The sequence below is a fragment of the Dromiciops gliroides genome, chromosome 1, assembly GCF_019393635.1.
Source record: "Dromiciops gliroides isolate mDroGli1 chromosome 1, mDroGli1.pri, whole genome shotgun sequence".
Lineage (NCBI taxonomy): Eukaryota > Metazoa > Chordata > Mammalia > Microbiotheria > Microbiotheriidae > Dromiciops > Dromiciops gliroides.
In genome coordinates this window covers 108,400,456-108,424,535 of record NC_057861.1, presented here as the reverse complement: position 1 = coordinate 108,424,535, position 24,080 = coordinate 108,400,456, and the positions used below count along the sequence as shown (strand labels likewise).

The window sequence follows — 24,080 nt, the reverse complement described above, 5'->3', positions numbered from 1 at the left end:
CAAAAGACTGGCTTTTGCAGTTCATGACCCAGACACCTCCCAAAATACTCTGGACCCATGGTGATTCCACTAAAATACAGCAACATTTGAGGTACAGAGTGAAATTGGTGCAGCTGGATCATGAAGGGGACATCAGATCTGACTCTAAACCACAATGAAGTGTCAATGTAGGCTGAGGATGGAGAATATATGCTGGTGTCATGAAAGGCCAAAGGTTTAGGGAGGACAGGCTGAATTAATAATTTTTTAAGATTGCCTGCATTCTGTTTTCTGAACCGTTTTAGACAACATTTCTGACCTCAAGCTCTGTTCTTTCTCTTGGTTTCATACTAATCTCAACCTCCTGGGGCATTCCTTTCCTCATCACTGACTCTATTCCCTGGCCCACCATTTTAGGAAAGACCCCACCCATGTTTCACTTCTCTTTCACTTAGTTTCTCCTCCTCTCATATGGGTAGACTTTATTCCCTCCCCTCGCCCCCTCCCCCAACTATCTCTCTAATTTTCCTATATATGTTGTTTTCTTTCATTAGAATGTAACCTACTTTAGGGTAGGGAACTCCCTTATTTACTCATATTTTTGTCTCTAGGGCTTAGTAGGGTACCTGGAATGTAGTAAATGCTTAAAAAATTCACTTGCTATATTCTCTTCTTTTATCCATCCATCCATCCATCTATCCATGTCCATCCAGGTATTCATCTATCTAACTTATTTAGGATTTCCACCATACAGATAAATCAAGACCCTGACTCAGTCTGTCCTTTAGATTTTACTCTCTTAAATCTCAATTCAGATCCAACTCTCCCTTCTTTCTTTCACTATGAAGGTGGGTTATCTCCTCCCTAAGCCAGTGATTGTCCTAATCATTTATATATTATACATATATAGCCGTCCATCTCTAAAATGAAGGGGAACTTTAAGGCTTAACTGCCAAAGACTCCAAGCAATAAGAATCTGAAGACCTAGGGCTACAAGTAATCCAATAAGTATTCACCAAGCATTTACTGTGCATAATAAGGCACCACGACAAGACAAAATAATAATTAATTCTTGCCCTCAGGGAGCCTACATTCTAAGTAAGTGAGGCAAAGGATCAGGAAGAGGATTGGATACTCAAGTCAGTGAAGGCTCATCTTTTGAAACTAAAGCAGGAAAAAAAAGTCTACTCTTTAAATCAAAGAATTGTTTCTAGGAAAGCACCCTAAAATATGACTTAGAAATAAATTGCTCATTACATGGGAGGCAACATCAAATAATAAAAACGAGTGGGCCAAGAATCAGTAGACCTGATTCCTAGATCTAGGAATCTGCTGCTGTGGGGCTGGTTGTTTAACTCTGGGCAAATTACTTCTCTATCTTTAAAATGAATGGTTGGGTCAGACGAGCCCCATGGTCCCTTTTAGCTCTAAAAGTCTGATTTTTGATGCTCTCCACATGTTATCGTTAAGCATACAACATCAGAACTCAATTCTGTCACCACACAGCTAGTTAGTGGCAGAACCAGAGCCAGAGCTCTGGTCATTTGATTTCCAGACCATTATTCCCTCCACTCTCTCATATCCATGAGATGTTTTACAGCAACTAACTTACAACGAAATTTGTGTCAAAGTATCAACTGTGGAAAATGAAAGATGATAAGAAAATGTCTTGAAATGGAAGGGGAGGGGAAACTAGATGGTGCAGTGGATAGAGTACTGGCCCTGGAGTCGGGAGGACCTGAGTTCAAATCTGGTCTCAGACACTTAACATTTACTAGCTGTGCGACACCCTGGGCAAGTCACTTAACCCCAACTGCCTCATCAAAAAAAAAAAAAAGAAAGAAAGAAAGAAAAGAAAGAAAAGAAAAGAAATGGAAGGGGGGTAATGCTACAATACTAAGTAAAAAAAATATTTCTTGTTACAGAAAATGAGAGAATTATAGTGAACCACTGAGTGTCCAGGCTGTTCACACAAGAGTGACAATGGCAGCTGGTTATGAGAAAGGCATGTTGTGTGAGAGAGGGTAATTGATGAGGTTTGAAGGAGGCAGCATGGTATGCTAGAAAGGATATGGTCTTGGAGTCAAAAGATGTGGAAGTTTGAGTCTTGCTTCTGCCAGAGAGGATCAGAAGACTTAGAATTAGCAGGGACTTTAAATAGTTTAGAGGGAATGTAAGCCATCCAGTCACAGAAAAGACTACTGTATTCCCCAACTGCAAATCAAGAAATGGGCTTTTTGTAAGAAAGCAGCCTTAGAAGTTGGGATAGAGTTTGACAGTTTATCTATGTGTAAAGACTGGCTTTGCAGTTCATGACCCAGACACCGCCCAAAACACTCTGGACCCATGGTGATTCCACTAAAATATCACCCATGGTGATTCCAACATTTGAGGTACAGAGTGAAACTGTCTGTGAGTTTCTGCCGACCCACATTACTATAGGGTGTGTTTGTTTCACACGGCAACAAACAGGAAACTGGGAAGGGAAGAGAAGCATATCTGAACTTTCTACAATGCATTAATGGTGTCTACAACCACCAGCATGGTGACTAAGCCATCAGGAAGGCATGGCAAAAATTACATTAGGTCCTGTGACTCAACAGAACAGGGAATTAATTTATCTTGCACAATAGATTTAGGCAGTTCTCAGGTACAAAAATGGGATACGTGTCCCATGAAGGTAAAACTATAGATCTCTGGTTAGCCAAAGTCATCTCTGGTATGGATATAAGTTCAAAAGTCCCATGGCTTCTAAACATTGGTACTACTGTTATTTGGCACACTGACGTAGAAGATGAAAGTGAAGCCAAACCACTGGGAAAAACAAAATGGATTTTCTGCCCTAGAAAAGAGTAAGTACAAAGGGTAGTGAATAAGCCTAAGGATTTGAGATTTTAAAAACAACAACTCCACCCCAAATAGAAAAAATTTTTAGGCTGAAAACAGATCTTCTGCAAGATTTTTGAATTTCATGGGGGCATGTGTAACCCCCCTCCGCCAATACCCAATCCCAAACATAAGAGCCAACAAAATTGATTAAAACCAGGACTGATGCTACAGAGAATTCAAATCTTGCAGAATCATCTCCTTCAGAAATTTTCAAAAACTTTCTGAGATGGGATAGGCTCAGCAGGATGGACCAACTGGACTGAATGTATCAACAACAACAATGACAAAAAGCTGGGAACCTGGTGTTCAGGGGAAAAAAAATTAAATGACTGGAAATATTGGAGAAGACTGGATATGGGCAAATGTTCCTATTTTTTGGTTTTGGTTTTCAGTTTTTTGCGCGGGGCAGTGAGGGTTAAGTGACTTGCCCAGGGTCACACAGCTTGTAAGTATCAAGTGTCTGAGGCTGGATTTGAACTCAGGTTCTCCTGAATCCAGGGCCGGTGCTTTATCCAGTGCGCCACCTAGCCGCCCCGTTCCTATTTTTTTAACTGGATAAGAAGGCGATTGCTTCAGTAAAGGCTGGCGTAGTAGAGAGAGTGCTAGACAGAGTCAGGGAAAATGGTGTTCACACCCTGCCTCAGACAGTGACTTGCAGCAGGTAGCCCTAAGGAAGTCACCTCAAATTCTGGAAAACGGGGAGGTTGGACCAGATGGTCTCTAGGGTCCCTTTCAGCCCTAGCTCTAAAATCCCAGGTACACTTGATATAAGAGAATTACAGAGAGGAGGGAGGGGCCTGATCTGCCTTCCTAGAGAGAACACTCGCTAGAGCATCCCAGAAAAGTGGTTGTCTTGTCTTTGTTGGAAGAGTGCACCCCTCACCTCGAGATGGCCCATTATCCTTGTGCAGAGATAACAGGGGTTGCTTCAAAAGGCAGTGGGATTCTTATAGGGTCGTATTTCATTAGATACATATACTACAATCTGATCAACCATTCCACTACTGATGGACACACATTCAGTTTATACTTTTTTGCTACTGGAAAGAGTGTTATATTAAGGTCCTTTGTAAATAGGGTCTTTCTGTCAATGACTGTCTATACAAAGGTCTCATTACATTTTTTTTTTAGTGAGGCAATTGGGGTTAAGTGACTTGCCCAGGGTCACACAGCTAGTAAGTGTTAAGTGTCTGAGGTAAGATTTGAACTCAGGTACTCCTGACTCCAGGGCCGGTGCGCTATCCACTGCGCCACCTAGCCGCCCCGGTCTCATTACATTCTAATCCTAAACTGAAACCACAAGACCAGCCTAAATTAGACTTCAACTATGATACCCCACATTTTACAAATAAGGAAACTGAGGCTCAGAGAGGTTAAGTTACTTGACCAGGGTCATACATCTAATCCAGCACTCCACCATACTCCCATTCTATAAGATGAAGTGCAAACTCCATTGGATATTTAAAGTCCTCCAAGATCTAGCCCCAATCTGCCAATCCCCCAAATGACTTGTCCATTTCAAATAAACTAGTCCAATCAACATTTCCCAATCATCCCTTTCAAGTCTCTACCCTTAGTCACATAATCTCCCTTCTCAGAATACTGGCTCATCTCCTCTATGACTACTTAAAAGCTAACCGTTTTTGAAGAACCAACTAAAATTTTATCTTCTCTGTAAAGCTTTTCTTGATCACCCAAGACTTAAGAAAGCTCCCTTGATCAAAGTTGTTCAGCTGCTAAGTGGCAGAGCCAGGACTCATACTCAAGCCTTTTGGGTCTGACTCTAGGCCTCTCTCTACTAGGCCTTGGAATCTGGTTTTTATTCAAGGGATCTTCTGTATTGCGCTGCTACACTTTATGAGGCAGAACAGAACTCTGGTCATTTTAAACATGAGTACATGCGAAAGACCACACATTATGGATGTTACCTGAGTCTGCAGTATGGAGCATCAACCACCGGATAGTCACATTACAATCTCTCAGGCAGTTCAGCAGCCTTGGGATGTTATCCAGAACTAATTCCTCCCTTAAGTAACCTTCTTTTAAAAACTGCTGCACTTGGGAATGCACCCGCTCACTGACACTGGCATATCTGCTTGCCTTTGAGGGTAAAAAAAATTGAATTAGTTCAATAGAAAGGATCATTTAACTTGCAAAAGCATAACATGGCAGTAAATCATGTGGCAAACAGTTGCCACAACTGCACAAATAAAATAATATACATGTGAGGAATTATAAGTGTTTTAAGGGGCTTGCGAGGAAATGATTAAGAATGTAGTTTGGATACTGCCAGCTATTTCATCACTGTTTACCTTGAAATTCGAGGCAGAAGCAGTCAGCTTAAAGGTAAAAACTATTATATGAGTAAGGATACAATGCACAATAAAAGTGGGTCAGATTTTAGTGGACAACAGAAATAGCTCTAATTTAGGCAAAGAAGAGCCAGGTATCTAGTCTACTTTCTTTATCCACAGAAGGAAGTAAAATAAATTTAAAAACATTATTAATGTTCTCCAGTTGGGTTGAGACTGTCAAATGATATTTCAACAGCAGGCACTAAACAATCAATCTAAAATGTTACAAAGCTGAGTATGTAAATTTGGAGAGGCCTCTCGGTAATGAAAAATTAATACTCTGGGAAAGTGAAGTAATGAACTTCAATATCTCCAGGACAGATGCTAGAAAACCAAATTATTCTGTACATTATTTATACAGTGTAATTTAGCTAAATAAAACAGGCTAGACCCTTTTTTGGGGTGAGGGGGGGAACATAAGGGGAGTAGATGGAGAAAAGTATTATTCTGTGAGGAGCAGAAACTTTAAAATCAAGACCACTAGAGTGAGAAATAGGTAAAATCCAGCTGTGCTCCCCGAAATCACAGAAAGGCTGCTGCTGCTTCTCCATCCAGGCTTTTCTTTCTCCTCTGAACTTTAATCAAAGAACTAGAATGAAGCCTTATAAAAGAAAGAGAACTGAAACCTTTGTACTTCTAGGAGTCCATTTTATTGAGCCCATTTACCTGGCTACATTCCTAGAGACATTCTGAATCACAGACAGAGTTACAATGGCATTCACTCCTTTTATTTTTAAATGAGGCAGTTGGGATTAAGTGACTTGCCCAGGGTCACACAGCTAGTACGTGTTAAGTGTCTGAGGCCGGATTTGAACTGAGGTACTCCTGACTCCAGGGCCGGTGCTCTATCTACTGCGCCACCTAGCTGCCCTGTTCACTACTTCTTAAAGAGGCTATCATCACCTTTCACTTTACCAGTATAACACATTAATCTCTGCCAGTACAATAAGAGCCAATTCTGCCTATGAGAAGAAAGCTGGGTAAACAAAATAAACCATGCCACTGAGGGTTATGGTCTCTCACTATGATGTGCCATTTGGACTATCGTTTAGACAGTCAGGTGGCACACAGGCGAGGGCGATGGAATTGGAGTCATCGAGTCAGGTCTTCCTAGCTGTGTGATTGTGGGCAAGGCACTTAACCTGCCTCCGTTTTCTCATTTGAAAAATTGGAATAATAGCAGCATCTACCTATTGGGGCTGTTGTTACAATAAAGAGATCATTTTTGTAAAGCACTTTGTTAATCTTAAAGTGCTTATAGAAATACAAGCTTTTATCATGTCTTCCTAAAGCTTCTAGGTCTGTTTTCTAATTATAATACACTACTTTAATTGTACAAGTTTAATGTTGGCACTTTGCTAACATTTAATGAAATTTTCTTGTAACAAATTTAACATTGGATTACTGTTATTCTGCTGAAATGCCTATACAGACTTATGTTAAATTGAAAAGAGTATCCATATAGCTTATGCCCAGGCTTGCAAACACTTATGAGCAATCTTTCTTTGATTAACTAGACATACCTGCTCTTTGATGTTTGAAAGATCCAATGTGTTATTCAGAGCAGTTTTTGCAGCTTTGTAGGGTTCCCAAGCATCTGCAAGATTAACTGTAATTCCCATGTAAATGCTGATCACCTAAAATATTAAATATTCATTCATTCAATAAATACTTAATAATACCTATTCTGTACAAGCTACCATGGAGGCTACAAAGTCATTTGAGATGTGGTCCAGACCTCAAGTTGCTAATAATGTAGTAGAAACAAGAAGGAGTTTTTAATCCACTCAATACTAGTTTTAAATATAGGAATATATACCAATTAAACTTCTCTGGGTAGAGAGCTTTCTGGAAAGCCAAGTGAATCAGAGAAAGAAGGGAGGAGAACCTCTTCTCATGAAGCTTGAATTCCCAATAGGCTAACTTTCCTTTTATTTAAAAAGTCTCTGAATTTATTGTTATAACCAGCCTAACTGTAATTTCTATGGTGGCATCTAGCCAGAAAAAAAGGGGCAGAATTAGAAGCCAGGTCCTCTTCATCATTCAATTCTAACTCCTCTAAGTAGGACAACTATGTCCATCAACTCCCAACTCCAGGTTGTTCTTAAGAATGTTAATAAGTGTGTCCATTTGGGCCACTTATACTGCAAAATCAAGGGTTGGGTAAGGGGAAACACTGGAAACTTCCTAAGGGCAGGAGTCTAGTTTGCTCTATATTCTGTCAACCATTGGTAATACCAAGTATAGTGTTATACACAAGGGAAGTGATTCATAAATACTATACTCTTTCTCTGATTAAATTTACAATATAAAGTAATAGGTTTCAACCAAGTTTTTAAAAATTCAAACATTCTTCAGAAGAACTATCAACTCTAACTGAAGAAAGCCATGACATTTTAAAAGTAAAGTTCAGTATAAAGGTAAATTGTACTATATGAGAGGTAGCATGGCACTTAGTGCTGGACAGAGTCCTGGCCTTGGAATTAGTGGGGCTTGGCTTCGAAACCCACTTCTGATAATGACTAGATAGGAGACTCACTACCTCTCTGAGCCATAGGCAATACCCTAACACTAGAAGTTATAGATGAGTTGTATCTCCTTACTCTTACTCAATGACTAGCCCGCTCTTTTTTCTGGTCAACCATATTTTTTATAAGAAAAAGAAAGAAAAAAAGAGCATTTTTGTAGCAGAAAGCTTAGTGAAAAGTGAATGTACAATAAGGATCTATACCCAGTTATCAGGAAAATATTTATCCACTATTTCTCTCATTTTTGCTTGATGGTTATGAAGAATAGATGGTTCAAAATAGAGGATCACATAGAGCATAGCGGCTTGATTTGCAAGGGCAGTGCTTCGGTGCTCTGGCAGTGGATATGCTGAAATCTAGAATAAAGAGGAAAACCCACAATGCTTGAATTTCAGGATATTTTCTGTTGTACACTTGCCAAATAGCAGATACACACCAGTTATTCTAAATTAGTGTTTTATAGACCGGCAGTGGGGACCCTCCAACTAGAGTTACAGAGATCAGAACCATAAGACCCACAAACTATTGGGTGATAGTTGGAACAACCCCATCTCTACCCCCCCACACCCCCCCATTCATATTATCTACAAAGGAGAGTGGAGGCTCAAGCAAGCAACATTTTTATGGTGGCCGTATCTACAAGAATAAGTATAGCCTTTATATTTTATGCTGTTTTGTTTCATTAATTTTAGAGAGGGGGTAGGAAAAGGGACAAACTAAAGGAGAGAAGTAGAACAAGGCAAGGGAAAAATGCAAGATATCACAGTTGGCTATAAGAGTAGACAGGAATGAAGTACATAAAAAAATCCTTTGTAATGGGCAGCTGATAAAGCTGGGCACAGGAGGAGAGAAAAATGAACTGGTATTGAATTTGACTTCAAAACATGAATCCTTTAATGGTAAGTAATTTTTAAAAAGGCAACTAGGAGGTTGCCCAAAACTGGGCTTCTTAAACTTTTCCCACTCGTGACACTTTTTCTACTGAGAAATTTTTATGTGACCCTGGGTATATAGGTATATAAAATAGGTATACATAACCTTTTACTGTTGCCAAATTTTTTGTGATCCCCCCACATTCAGTTACGTGACCCCAGTTGGGGTTGTGATCCACAGTTTAAGAAGCTTTGGTCTAAAACACTAGCACGGTAAAGGTTTCCTTCCTGATTCTTAGTATTTGCAACGACAGTCTATAACAACTGTTTGTCACATCTAGAGAAAATACTGAATAGCACAGACCACAGAATGACTTATTCTGCATGTGACTCAAAGGGTGACTTCAGAATCTTGGATTTAAACATCTTCATAGAATAATAAAACATTAAGAGTTGCAAAGGACTCTGAAAGTCATTCAACTCATAGGTAAAACATGAATCCCTTCCTACAACAGATGGATGGATAGATACCTCAGCTTGAAGGCCTCCAGGGGTGGGGAAAACTTTGATGTTATTCTGGTTTAGAATTATATCCTTTATAATGCTTGATTTTAAAAAAAAAGCCTTTGGTAAACTCATTATGCATTTTGAGAAGGGCTATGTGATTTCTTTCTGATAATGAGTCTTGGTATAAAGAAGATAAGATGTATATTTCATGGCATTCTTATTAATTTGCACAAAATAATTTGCATTTGAAGATAATACAATAAAATTATGTTCTCTTTCAATGATGGCACTTGGCATTTGGTCTAAATTTCTTTTATTTTCATTATAGTAATGTTCTATGACCATTTCAATTCTTTTTAACTCTGGAAAGGGAAGAGAAAGAGTTCTTATGGATAAAGATGAAAACAGCATTTAAGAAAATGAAAACTCTCTCCACCTCACATCTAAGCAAAAGTTTCAATGATATTCAAATATGAAACTTAACTAATGGGCTTATTTTTTCAAGTCCATCTACATTTCATTGAAAAGCAAAGCTATGTAAGTCAAATGCCATTACATCAAAGAACTCTAGAACGAAAATAAGTCCAAGATCTAATTTGCTTATTTAAACAATTGGAGACACAATAAAATACTTTTCTCAGATCTTAACACTGCTTGTAATGCATTCACTTTACAAAACTAAAAGTTAGAAATATAGCTTTTGTATCTAGTAAAAAAATGGAAAAATTATTTTTTAGCATAGATTGCTTTAAATTTAAGATGAATTTAATTCCTACCTGGTTATAAATATCATCAGATCTTAATCTTCCAATAACCATGCTGACAAAAGTTTCACTAATGGGCACTCTGCCAAAGTAACTCTCCGGATAGTTGGGTGGTCTTTTGGCTCCTGGTTGGCTAGAATAGCCTGTGCTACGAAGCAGTTTACAAATATCATCCATATTTGAGTCAGCAGAAGATCGAGCAGCACTGTCATATCACAATAAGAAACAAAACAGAAAATACATAGGGATCAGAAATTTTAATTCAACAGAGTAGAACGAAACCCACTGGAACAGATTCAGATCAACTGCAGGTCAATTCATAAACCAGGTCCAATTAATTTATGAGATGAGCATTACTTCTGTCTCCCAATGCCAATGTTTTGTAAAAACCAATGTCATTAAAAACAACAAAACTTCACTATAAAATATTTAAAAAATATGATGCAGTATCCATTTTTTCCCCTTGGAAGGCTGTTTCCTTCTAACAGAAGTCTTTAAACACTATTCTTTTGTCTAGGGAATGCCAGAGTGTGAAATCCTATACAGACAGAAATACGGACTAGATGACCACTCATTCAAGTGGATCAGATATTGTAAACCCAATGTAATTACGCACCACACAGGGAAAGATGCTGTATTAATAAAAGGACTGGCAACTAGTTGTTAAATGATTTAATTCAGAGGGATTCAAAAGGAGAAAACAGACATTTTCAGAATGAGATTTTATAAAGACTCCTCCCAACCCCCAAATCCTATCAGGAATAGAGGTATAGTTGCTCATAGTGTGTTTCTAGGAAAATACAGGGATCTTAAATATCCGTTTCTAATGATTCTAATGTGAATGAAGTATAAGCTGGCACTCATGGGATAAGAAAACCTATCAACTTGCCATCAACACCCAATGAGGAAGGGGACTGCTTGGCTTCCTATCACCTCAGGATCAAAAGGAAAATCTTCTGTTTGGCTTTTAAAACCCTTCATAACCTGGCCCCTTCTTACGTTTTCAATCTTTTACACTTTATACCCCTCCACATACTCTACAATACAGAGACACTGGTCTCCTGTATGTGTTCTGAACAAGACCCTCTATCTTCTAATTCCAGGCATTTTCACTGGCTGACTTTCATGCCTGGAATGTTCTCCCTCCCCATTTCTGCCTTCTGGTTGTCTTTAAATCTCGGTTAAAAGCCTGTCTTCTACAAGAAGCCTTAATGCTAGTAGCTTCCCTTTGAGATCATCTCCAATTTACTCTGTATATATTTTGTTTGTATTTGTTGGCCAGCTGTTTCAGTTGTGCTTGACTCTTTGTAATTCTATTTGGGGTTTTCATGGCAAAGATACTAGAGTGATTTGCCATTTCTTTCTTCAGCTCATTTTGCAGATAAGGAAACAGAGGCAAATTGGGTTAAGTGACTTGTCAAAGGTCCTACAGCTAGTAATATCTGAGGTCGGATTTGAATGCAGGTCTTCCTGACTCCAGGCCCAGAACTGATGCAATATGGCATTTAGCAGTGATGGCTCAATAAAATCATAGTTAAGTACTTTACTGTCGAATGCTCACAGACACAGAGCTCTGAAACCAGAGATAGGTAAAAGCTAGGTTGAGATAGCAGTGCACATGAAGAAGGAATCCTCCTGTGAAGAAACCCAGGAACCAAGGAATGGAAGCAGACAGGAAGTATTTGGGTGAAGGGTAAAAGAAAACAGAAATGAGATTTTGTCCCAAGGGCTGACTATAGAACACATGGACAGAAAGAGGGAATATATTCAGATTGTGGGGAAAAGGTCCCCCCAGTCTGCCTCTGAAGCACGAAGCAGAGACAGGACCTTCATTTATCCAGATACACGCAGGTGATCCTCTTTGTCCATATCAAGTGTCTGAAAGGCAGTTGGGTGGAGGAGGGATTATATTTGTTTCATCAGGTCCTAGAAGGTAAAACCAGGAGCAATTCGGGGCACGGCCAATGGAGGCTTAAGGTTAGGTAGGAGTTAGGTAACAATTACAGCTACAGCTGTCCCAAAGTGGAAGGGCTGCCTGGGGAGGAGTGGGGATAGAGGGATGGGGACTGTCTTCCTCCCTCCCTCCCTGGAAGGCTTTAAGCAAAGGCCAGAGGACCACTTCTCCAGTACATATAGTGGGGATTCTTTCTGGGAATGGGTTGGACTAGATTGCCACTGAGTCTCTTCTAATTCTTAAATCCTATGATTCTGTGAAGGCAGTTAAAAATTCTATGACTTCATTTGCTGTGAATTGGCAGAGTGCTAGATCTAGAGTCAAGGAGACCCAAGTTAAAGTCTGGCTTTAAACACCTACTAGCTATGTGACAGTGATCAAGTCATTTAGCTTTCTCTCTGCCTCAGTTTCCTCATCAGTAAGATGGGGATAGTAATGGCATCAATAGGGTTGTTGTGAAGATCAAATGAAATATTTGTAAAGTGCACTGCAGACCATAAAAAGCTATATAAATGCTAGCCATTATTATTACTTGCTTAAATTTCTGTATGAATAGAAATAAAGATGTTATAGATAAGACTTCCAAAATGCTTTAAAAATGTGTTAAGCAAAGTTAGACCCAATTTGCTCTTTAATACTTTACTAGTGTCCCTTTTAGGATATATATGTTTTACTTTCACAAGGTCCAGAACAGTGAGGTAAATCTTCTGTTGCATCGACTTTGGAAACATACAACATACACTGTATTTTTCAACAGTTTTCTTTTTACAAACACAAGCCATGCAGTCACCTGTATCGATAGTAGGAAACCAACATTCTCTCTCTGACTTCGCCTTCGATCTTTTGATCAATAACCAACAGCATGACCCCGTAGAGGTAGAGAGCTTCACACTAAGAGAACAAGAATGATCAATGTCAAGTGATCTAAAGAACAGTGTGCTATTTTCTTATTGAAGGAATGTGATGTTTTTTAAGGATCTTCTCATTTCTCTTTCTCCCCCCGTTGATGCTCTTGAGTGCTGATTCTCTCCCACCCACTGACTCACTGCTTTTGAAAGGGGTCACAATATTCTTTGCTCTCCACTGCCTGTTCCAGATTCTCCTCCTATACCCACTGCTCAGACTCCTTTCCTCCACTGAGGTTCACTTTATCCAAATGTTCCACCCAATTCAGATTCTACTGGCTGCTCTCTACCAGTCCTCAAGGCTCTTTCCATTCTTTCTCAATTAGTTCAACTGGCTTAGTCTCTTCATTCCAATTCCTGCCCTCATACTCTCCAACATCCACGTTGATGTTCCCCTGAATTACTTAACAGTTTCTCAGACTACTCTCAGTCTACAACTTCCATTCCATCTCACTTATATGTAAGGACATCCAAACCCTTGATCTTGCCATCACCCCTAAGTGTTCTACCTCCAGGACTGTGAACTTTGAACATCCTTTATCCAATTATAATCTTTTATTTCATTTTTTTCCTAAGCTTTTCCAAGCTTAAAAAATATTTTGGGATTCCCTCTGACCTCCAATTCCTCTGTGCCTCAGTCCTTTTCTAGCTTATCATCCTCCTTTGGCCATTACTCGGACCCCTTAGAGGTCAAATCTGTACTATTCTCTCCCAATGAATCACTCACTTCCTGTCCTACTGCCCCTCTTGGCTGGCCAGATCTCAACCCTGCACAGTTCCCATCATCCTTCTGGTTACTCCTGATACACTCCATCCCCTATCTCTATGCCTTTGTATTAGCTGTCACCCATGCCTAGAATGCTCTCCTTCTTCACCTCTGCCTCAGTTGAATACTTGGTTTTCTTCAAGATTTGACTCAAGCACCACCTTCTGCAAGAGGCCTTTCCCGTGTTCCCTAGCCTTTCCATTTCCACCCCAAGGTTACCAGGTATCTGCATTGTATGGGTTTGGTATATTCTTATAAATCTGCACATTGTTGCCCCTGATAGAATGTATTAGGGAGGAAGGCTATCATAGATTATATATTGTCTGGCAAAATTAGCTCTTTGAACTCAGGGACTCTTTACTTTTGCCTTTATTTCTCCAGTTTATTGAACAATTCACCTCCATCCCTTCTATTCACAAGCCACTGAAGAAACTGGAAGCACTCATGCAGTGGTGCTGACTGGGCCCTTTTAATCTCAATTGGGCAAATATCAGCAAGACAATTCTATTCCTCAGTCACTGATTCTTTTTTTTTTTTTAGTAAGGCAATTGGGGTTAAGTGACTTGCCCAGGGTTACACAGCTAGTAAGTGTTAAGTGTCTGAGGCCGCATTTGAACTCAGGTACTCCTGAATCCAGGGCCAGTGCTCTATCCACTGCGCCATCTAGCTGCCCCAGTCACTGATTCTTTATCCCTTTGACCACAACAGCCATTCCAAACCTTTTCTTCTCTCCTCAATCCTCCAAGAACATTTCCTCCCCGCCCCCACCCTCACATGCTCACACCAAGGACCTCACTTCATACGTTAAGGAAAATATTAAGGCCATTTGCTAAGAGCTCCCCTTTCCCAACTCACAACTTTCTGACACTGATCCCCACCCCCTTTGCTACACCCCCCAGTTTCTTCTATTTTATTCCAGTAATTTTGATGAAGGCCTAGCCAAGGCCATCCCTTCCAGCCTTTTCTAGAACTTTGCTAGAGAATATATAATATTCTATAACCCTGCTCCTCTCTAATCTCTTCCTAAATTCTGGTTTCTTCGTTGATGCCTAAAAACATACCCAAGTGTTCCCCATCATTGAAAAACCCTCACTAATTTGTGTAATGTTCCTAATTACCTTCCTCTATTTCTCAGATTACACTTAGTCCCTCTACTTTCCTTCCATTTTCTTCCAATCTTCTGCAGTCTAGTTTCTGACCTCATCATTATACTGAAAATGCTTTCTCATAAGTTATCAATGATCTCTTATTTGCCAACTCTAATGGGATTTCCTCAATTCTCATCCTTCCTGACCTCTTTGTAGCCTATGACACTGTTGACCACATTCTCCTCCTAGGCAATCTCTTCTCTACGTTTTCATGATGCTGCTAACTCTTGGTTCTCTTTCTACTTGTCTGACTTCTCCTTTTCAGTCTCCTAACTGGATTATCACCTATGAGATGCCAAATACCCATGAGTGTCCCTGATACTCTATTCCATCCACTCTTCCCTTATCGGTCTATATTAATTCGCCTGATACCTCATTGGTTCCCATGAATTCAATGACTACATCTACATAGATTACTCCCAGGTCTATATAACCAGCCCTCTTTTCTCTCCGGAGCTCCAGTCCTGGATGTCACAGAGGTATCTTGAATTCAACATGTCTAAAACAGAAGGTAATCCTCTTCTGAATTTTCCTTCTATTAACGAGGACACAACAATTCTTACAGGCATCCGTATTTATATCCTTAGTGTTATCCTTGATTCCTCACTCTCAAACACTTGAAGTATCCAATTAGTTGCTGAATCTTTCTGTATCTGTCTTTACAACATTGTCACAACATCTTGCATATGTTCCCTTTTCTCCATTCACACAGCCACCACCCTAGTTCGGTCCCTTATGATCTTTTGCCTGGACTACTTCAATAACCTTCTAATTGGTCTCCTTGCCTCTATTCTCCCCTACTCCATTCCCTAGCATATAGTAGGTTCTCAATAAATATTTGTTTAATTGACTTGGAGTTGTGAAATCTGCCCTACATCTGCTGTACAAATTGGAGCTTTAAGCCTTTAGTGCATTTGATAATTAAATATCTGGGGTTTTAACTGAAGAACAATGATGCTGAAGGTAATACTTTTTTCCCTTTTATTTAGTTAATGTTAATAACTTACTAGAAGTTGCTTTCCATCTTCATTTAGTAGAACAGTTTCTAATGTCTGTTGAATATAAATTCCTTCACTCAGATCATCCAGATATCTAGAAGTGAAGAAATAGAGAAAGTATTTGCTAAAGGAAGAAATCAATTCTTTTCTTAAAAGATGTTCAAGTATAGGGTTTTGAACATAGTATGTACATAACATTTATCTGATGAATTGAATTTTAAAGTGAGAAAGGCTAGAGTAGATCCTAGCCTTAAGTGTTAAGGTCTCATAGATTGCAAAGCCACCATATTGGAAAGTGTTAGGCAGGACGGACAAATAGATAGTGAAAACAGCAACAACAGGCTGTGTGATACGGCTGGCACAGACCCTGAAAACACTGACTACAGAAGTCAGCAGCAGGGTCAGAAGCCCATATCAAGATCAAAGCTGGGAGAGAGAACCCTGACTGCCCTGTGCAGCTAAACAGACTCAAGTGTAGGGCTGCAGGAGCTGGGACCTCTACTGGGGCAGCACCAGAAACTGCCATTTATACCATTCAAATGAGCTAATCACAAATATTTCAAGGATATAAAAATGTGACCAAATATATTTAGTTTAAAGAATGAATGAGATATACAAGTACTCAACGGCTATAGAAGAAACAAGAAGCTAACCTGAAAAATGTCACCTTCTCACCACTTAGGGTTTTCTAAGGAGTGGAAAACAATAGATAGTAAATTAGAATATAGTTATTCCATGTTCAACTACATGGTGCAATGAAAACACCTTTAAACTTGGAATTACATGACCTAAGTTAAAATTCTGGCTCTACCACTTATTACCACAACATCCTCATCTAAAAAATGAGGGAGGCTGGACTAGATAACCTTTAATGACCTTTCCAGATTTGAATCTAGGTTCTTATGAACAGGATTCATGTTATAACCAACTACAAAATAACATTACTAAATTTCTCAAGGGGAATTATATTATGACATGTTATTTAAATATATTATAATTTATATTATTTAAATATGTGATATATATTATTTAAAGATACTATTATTAAAATATTAAGACAAGAACTGCTATAAGAATGGAAAGATACTGCTGTCTGATATAAATTATAAAGGGTCATCTGGTTAAATCAAGAAAAATAGCCCAAACTGAATTTTTTCCCAGATGTTCCTTTGCTCTTTTCCTCATAATACATGTTATTAGAATCAGACTATGATTAGATTCATGAATACCTGTTTAAGTCTACAATATATTTGTGGACACTCTGAAAAGCTAAATAAAATCTTGTCACAATTTCTATGTTGTTTTCACGAAATTCTTCATCTAAATCCTGTAGGTCTGGTCTTGCTTCCAATCTGCTTTCACACAACTCTGGACCCTGAGAAGAAAAACAATTTGCTATGAAGTCTAAAAGAAAGTATATCTGTTTGTAAAGTTTTTTACTAGTCTTATGAAAATTTGATCTTATGACCTAAAAGACATAGCAATAATTTTAGGCAGAATTCATGAATTCAGTAATGAAGTTATCACAGTAATAAAATCCTTCTCCATATTCCTAGGTGAGAAACTTACCTATATTATATTAGGTACTAATTTACATTTAAGTTGGAATATCACAATATGAAATGCAACATTAATATTTTCACAGGATTCTATTGGATTCTCAAAACACATAATACATGACTCTTCTGAGCCTGTGGCCATTTTAAAAAAGAGCTCCATATCTCTTTAAAACATTCAGAATATACCTTCTTTTTCTTTTTTGCAGGGCAACAAGAGTTAAGTGACTTGCCCAGGGTCACATAGCTAGTAATGTCAAGGGTCTGAGGCCAGATTTGAACTCAGGTCCTAAATCCAGGGCCAGTGCTTTATCCACTGCACCACCTAGCTGCCCCCCTATATCTTCTTTTTCAGTGTTAGCTCCTCATTTTCCAAAGAAAGTGTACTTTAGAAGAAAAGGGATTACTTTAAAAATCTGTATGTGGATGAAGACTTACCTTAAAGTAACTGAAATCAAAGATAATATCTCCATATTTCTGTTGATCAGCACGGTCTTTTAACCTGAAAACACTGGGAATGAACTCAGAGAGCCTTAAAAGTTCAGCAATGATGGCATTGCCACAGGACACAATCCTTAGACATGCCTGTCCACAGAGGTTGTTTTCAGCAAGAAAATCCAACATTGTGAAGATGGCCAGCTGGCCCTTGGCTGGGCACTAGAAATGATCTGGTCTTTTGCAGTTATGACCTACAGATCATCTGAAGAGACCTGGACTTCTTACAAATTAGTTCCTCCATTAAAGTACCTGATTAAAAATGTATAAAAATCAATAACATTCCAGTAGAAACGTCGGAAGGCACAAAAAGAAAGCATGACATCTTCCTCCAAAATGTTGTTTTAATTTACTGACAGTATTCTTCGTATCCAGAGATCTGAATTGAGACATGAAGGCCATATGTAAGTGCTAAATCAAATCAAGGAACAAGTAACTGTTTAGTACCTGTTCTTTAATTTAAAAAAAATGTATACCCTGTATAATGCATTGTAATTGGCTCAGAAAGAGATCCATGGATAAATGATAAATATTGCATCCTCTCACAAGCTCACAGTCTGGTTGGAGAAGAAAATCACAGAATCTCAGAGTTGGAAGATATGGAAGAGGCCAATCAGTATAACCCATATCTAAAGAAGAATCCCATCTATAATGTAACTGCAACATGTAGTTGCCTATCAGCTCTGCTTAACAACCTCTAGTAATGAGGAGGCCATTATCTCACAGGCAGTCCTCTTTACTGTCCAACGCTTGAAGTAATTGCTAAATATCCCTACTACCTTCAGCAGACACAGCTGCCACTTTGAGTTTACAAAGACATGCACTTGGATATAAATAATGCAAGTGGGAATGTAAGAGCAGAGGGTGCTAAGAATCAGGGTTTGTTTTTGCTGACAGTTTATAAATATGAGTTAACGATGGGTACTCTAAACATCAAAACGTGGTCGGGTAACCAACAACTGGACATACTACCTGAGAAACTGAATCATCCCAAATATGGTTGAAAGCCAGAAGACAAAAGGATGTTACCATTAAATGAACTGGATGACTCACAAAACAAAGTCAGTGAAGGAGGTGTTTTTTATCTCGTGTCCACAAGCAACAATAAACTCTATTTCATGGGAAACTTGGTTATTTATTACAATGCTCTTAAATCTTTATAAGACCACCACGGAGATAACTGTGGAGAAAGTGCACAATGAACTTAAGAAGTTCGTTTCTTCAAATTAAATCAGCATCTACCTTCATACCCTGTGAATTTTGGTAATGGTGGATGGTTAAATATCTTGGAAAAGATGTTTCAGGAACAAGCTTTTTGTAACCCCAAAGGTTGCAGGCTACATGGTAAGGCTCCTGTCTATATATCTCATGAATATTTTTTTCAAGGAAAGAGTTAAGGGGAGCTAGGCTGGGTTAGCACCAAAGAGCATCACAAAAATGATATTGATTATACTTTAATGGAGAAGGAAATTACTGATTATTGATGTTAGAGTAATTTCTGAATCAGCTGTTTGTGTATAGTTAGACCATTTATTTTCTAGAGCAAAAACCAAAATCAATACTAAATTAGAAAAATAAACATGAGAAAATAATGGTGTACAGCTGAGACAACTCTAACTTGAACTTTTAAAGCAAGTTGCTGACAATGAAAAATGGGAAACAGATACAAGGACATGCAATGACAGAGTATAACCATTTTCCAAGAAAGTGTTAAATCAATTGCCACAATGAACACTTACAGAGCCTAGAAACTGCTTTAGCCAGCAAACATTTGATTTCTTTAATGAGTTGTAAAATGTGGTGCCTAAGGGATACCACCAACTTCAAATATAATTCACTTGTAAAATATTATGGTGGAAGATGGTGGAAAATTATCAGGATCACCTTATAAAAAACAGTGAGAAGCAGTGGAAAAGAACAAGTTTACAGAAATCTCATAATGGACTGACCTAAACCATATTATCTCAAAGACATCTGGAAGATTAAATTGGAAGACAAAAACAAACAGATAAAAAGTTAGAAAAGACTTGTAAAAATTTTTACCAAAAAAGACTTCATTATCACAGTCCCTGGTACTTTTTGTTTTTTTTAATTTTAGTGAGGCAATTGGGGTTAAGTGACTTGCCCAGGGTCACACAGCTAGTAAGTCTTAAGTGTCTGAGGACGGATTTGAACTCAGGTACTCCTGACTCCAGGGCCGGTGCTCTATCCACTGCGCCATCTAGCTGCCCCCTCTGGTACTTTTTAAAAGTTAAAAAAAATACTCTAAGGAAAACAAGAATGGGAAGAGACAACCGGTGTCTGGGCCTGAAGTCAAGAAGACCTGAGCTTAAATCCAGCCTCATGCACTTAACAGCTGTGTGACTTTCTGAAAGTCACTTGGCCTTTATTTGTCTAAATTTCCTCAATTGTAAAAGGGAGAGAATAATCTGAATCTGGCACCCTCTTCCCATCCCCAGGTTGTTGTGAAGTTCAAATGAGATATTTGTAAAAATCACTTAGCACAGTGCCTGGCAACAGTAGATACTATATAAATGTTTATTCCCACCTCCCCCATTGTCTCAAACATGTTGTTTGAAATGTTTTAACATGTTTAAAATATTGTTGAACTATTACTCTACAGGAGATCACATCTTTATAGTCATACAACTGACTAAAATGTGGAAACAAGGGATTTCACTGAGCTAATTTGTTGACTATTTAAAAAAAATTGTTATGACTGAGAAAAACATTGCCTGAAAGTTCTTACAACTTGGCTCCCGTGCACATGTTAAAATCATGTAAGATTCCTCTAAAGATGTAACAGAGATAATTGTGTTTGATGTCTTTCTGATTATATCAAAATAGGCATAAAACAAGGAGATTCATATTTGTTAAAGGTCATTGCCACAGACATGGAAGACACGTGGCTCAGGCTGTAAATGGAAGGATTCCTTATAGACAATGAAGCCCTACAGATGCCTTGTTCATAAGTGACCTTATGATAATTGCATCAAGTCCTGGTATACTCCAGAACCTCCTAAAGGAGTCCCGGAGTTTCCTAAAAGAATCGGCCTGATTATTCACACAGGAATAGCTATGGGGAATAAAGAATGCCTATGTTTCAAATTATGATATGCAGCTGGATAGACATCTTGTGGATCCAGACTATCTTGGAAAGATACTGTAGATGGACAATGGATGGACAATGAACTGAGTCTAGAATTAAAGATGGCAGTAGTGGGCAGGACTCCTTTTTACAAGGCTCATCTTGTTTAACATGATTATTCTGTAAGACAGTTAGGTGGTACAGTGGATATAGCACTGGGCCTGGAGTCAGAAATATCTGAGTTCAAATTCTCTTTCAGATACTTAATAACTGTGAGAGCCTGGACACATCAATTAACCTTAGTTTCCTCATCTTCATGTTGCTGTTCAGTTGGGTCTGACTCTTCATGACGCCATGTGGGTTTTTTTGGCAAAGACAGTGGAGTGCCCAGAGAGTTACAGGTTAAAAAAAGTTTTAGAGGGCAGCTAGGTGGCACAGTGGATAAAGCACCAGTCCTGGATTCAGGAGGACCTGAGTTTAAATCTGGCCTAGACCCTTGATACTTACTAGCTGTGTGACCCTGGGCAAGTCACTTAACCCTCACTGCCCTGCAAAAAAAAAAAAAAAAGGCAATGGAGAAGTACATCATGGGCACGAGTAGGCTGTTATATATCACTAATAATGGGTAAAATGAATGTGCAATAGCACAGGAAAAACAATGCAGAGGATATAATCACAGAGATGTATAAGCAGCAGCAGAAGTCATCTAGTCATGTTGTAAGTGCAGGGCTAACTTATAGAAAGCCTGTATGTGCCACATGTGATCCATCTCACAATGTTAAGAGATTTGTCCTTGTAATACAATTGAATGCAATGTCTTCCTCTCAGCTGGTTTCTTCCTTGCCCCATAAAAACAGGTCCAAATCTTCCCCATTCTTCAACCCTCCCTAGATCCTACCATCCCTTCTAGCTTTCATCCCAGATCTCTTCTTAACCAAATTCCTGGAAAATGCTTCCTGTGCTCAGGGACTCCATTTCCTCCTTCTCTTCTAAAACCTCTGCAAGTGACCTCATCTTTCTACTGAAACTGTTCTCTCTGACACTGCCAAATCTATCTCTGCAGAAAGTGACCCTGCTGACTGTCTCCTCTTGCACATTCTTTACTTTCTGGTTGGAGTGCCACTCCTCTCTCTCTAGGCTTTCCTCCTACCTGTCAGAACATCCCTTTTCAGTTTTTTTTGCTGGATCTTCATCCATGTCAACCTCCCTGTGAGTGTACAGCAAGGCTCAGTCCTGGGCCCTCTTCTCTTTATATTCTCTCATTGGCTCATCAATTAGCAAGCATTTATTAAGCACCTACTATGTGCCTGGCACAATGCTAGGTCCTAGAGACTGAAAGAATTCTTATTCTCAAGGAAGTTTAGGTTCTCGTGAATGGTGATCTCATCAGCTCCTACAGAGCCAATGATCATACCTATGCAAGATGAAGACACGTCATATAGGTATGATGCAATTATCACACTTGTCCAGTTGGTTCTCTCCAGCTCCAGTCATATATTATGAAGTGCCTAATGTACATTTTGAATAGGATATCCCATCCTGGACAACTCAAACTCTCAACAAGTCCAAAGCAGAACTATTTATCATTTTCCCCAAATCCAACCTTCTTCTGAACTTCTCTGTTACACTACTGAGGTTCTTACCATGCTTCTAGACATCAAGGTTCACAATTGGTGTCATCTCCTCACTCCCACTCATCCTAAATATCCAATCGGTTCCTGAATCTTGTCACTTTTATTTACACACTATTTCTCAAATATGTTCTCTTCTCTCTACTCACTCAGGCACCATCTAACTCAGGCCTTTTTCACCTCAACTCTCTCTGCACTATAGCAATGGCTTCCTAATGGTCTCTCTCCCCCAAGTCTCTCCTTTCTCCAGTCTGTTTTCCGGAGTTGTCAAAGTGACTTTCCTAACTCATAGATCTTCTCATGTCAGCTCCCCCAAATAAACTCTAGTAGTTCCCTATTATCTTGAAGATTAAATATAAATTCTTCTCTTTCTTATTTGAAGCTTATCACAACCTTTAACCTTCTTATCTTTACAGTCTTATTACATGTTATTGTTCTCCGTGAATAATGGACTCTTTGTCAGTCCTCACACACAGCACTTCACCCCTCATTTCCATGTGTCCCCCAGTGCCTTCACACTGGATGTTCTCCCATTTCACATCTTTTTCTTAGAATCCCTGGTTTTCAAGATTAATTTCAAGGGACACTGCAGGTGGTCTTTCCCAGTCCACTCAGTTGTTAATGCATTCTTCATTACAGTTATCTTATAATTTACTTTGTGTTTTCTATTTATCCCCACCGTTTAGTATAGTGCCCAGCATATAGTAAGTGCCTCATCTGACATCCCTCTTCTCTCCTCTGACAATGCCATCACTCTGATACAGGCCCTCATCCCCTCACACCTAGACTACTGCTTACATCTCTCCTCATCCCGATCCTTCCTCTGTTCAGCCACTTAACTGCAGGTCTGACCATAACACCCCCTTATTTAACAAACTCCAGCAGCTTCCTATCACCTCTAGGAGCAAATATCAAACCCTCTGTCTGGCATTCAAAGCTCTCTATAACTCAGCCCTCTGCTACCTTTATAGTCTTTTTATACTTTGCTCATACTCTCTGATCCAGTGACACTGGCCTGCCGGCTGTTCTACAACAGGCCACTCTACCTCTGGGCTCCAGGCCTTTTCTCTGGCTGTCGCCAGTGTCTAGAATGCTCTCCCTCCTCACCTCTTGCTACCAGCATCCGTAGCTTCCTTCAAGTCCCAAACTAAAATCCCATCTTTGACAGGGAACCCTTCCCAAACCTTCCTAGGCCTAGTTTCTTTCCTCTCAATTATTTCCTCTTTATTCTGTATGTAGCTTGTTTGTACATATTTGGTTTTGCCTCCCTGGATATTTAGTGAGTTGCCTGATAGTTGTATTTATTGAGTCTTTTCAGTCATGTCTGACCTTAACTTTTTGCGACCTTATTTGGGGTTTTCTTGGCAAAGATATTGGAGTGGTTTGCCATTTTCTTCTCCAGTTTATTTTACAGATGAAGAAACTGAGGCAAACAGGTGACTTGTCCAGGGTCCCACAGCTAGTAAGTGTTTGAGGCCAGATTTGAACTTCCTGACTCCAGGCTTGGCATTCTATTCACTACATCACCTACCTTCCATCCTTGAGGATAGAAACTGTCTCTTGCCTCTTTTTTTAATTCTCAGAACTTAGCCTAATGCCTGGCATAGAGTAGACATTTAATAAATGCTTAATGACTCACCAACTTA

General features: G+C 39.1%; 1 protein-coding gene across 3 annotated transcripts in view; it reads right to left on the bottom strand.

Moving 5' to 3' along the window:
- WASHC5 (WASH complex subunit 5) overlaps window positions 1–24,080 on the bottom strand; it is a 73,648-nt gene that overhangs the window by 46,277 nt on the left and 3,291 nt on the right. The window contains exons 2-10 of one of the 3 annotated variants that reach the window (XM_043976621.1): window positions 19,665–19,689; window positions 17,659–18,094; window positions 16,894–17,039; window positions 15,674–15,758; window positions 12,638–12,738; window positions 9,906–10,098; window positions 7,954–8,106; window positions 6,746–6,859; window positions 4,797–4,968 (exon numbers count right to left, since the gene is read on the bottom strand). In XM_043976621.1, the coding sequence (XP_043832556.1) occupies window positions 4,797–4,968; window positions 6,746–6,859; window positions 7,954–8,106; window positions 9,906–10,098; window positions 12,638–12,738; window positions 15,674–15,758; window positions 16,894–17,039; window positions 17,659–17,844 (1,150 nt within the window). In that variant the 5' untranslated portion in view covers window positions 17,845–18,094; window positions 19,665–19,689. The remainder of the gene's footprint in view (window positions 1–4,796; window positions 4,969–6,745; window positions 6,860–7,953; window positions 8,107–9,905; window positions 10,099–12,637; window positions 12,739–15,673; window positions 15,759–16,893; window positions 17,040–17,658; window positions 18,095–19,664; window positions 19,690–24,080) is intronic. The other 2 variants (XM_043976620.1, XM_043976622.1) reach the window with 2 other exon arrangements.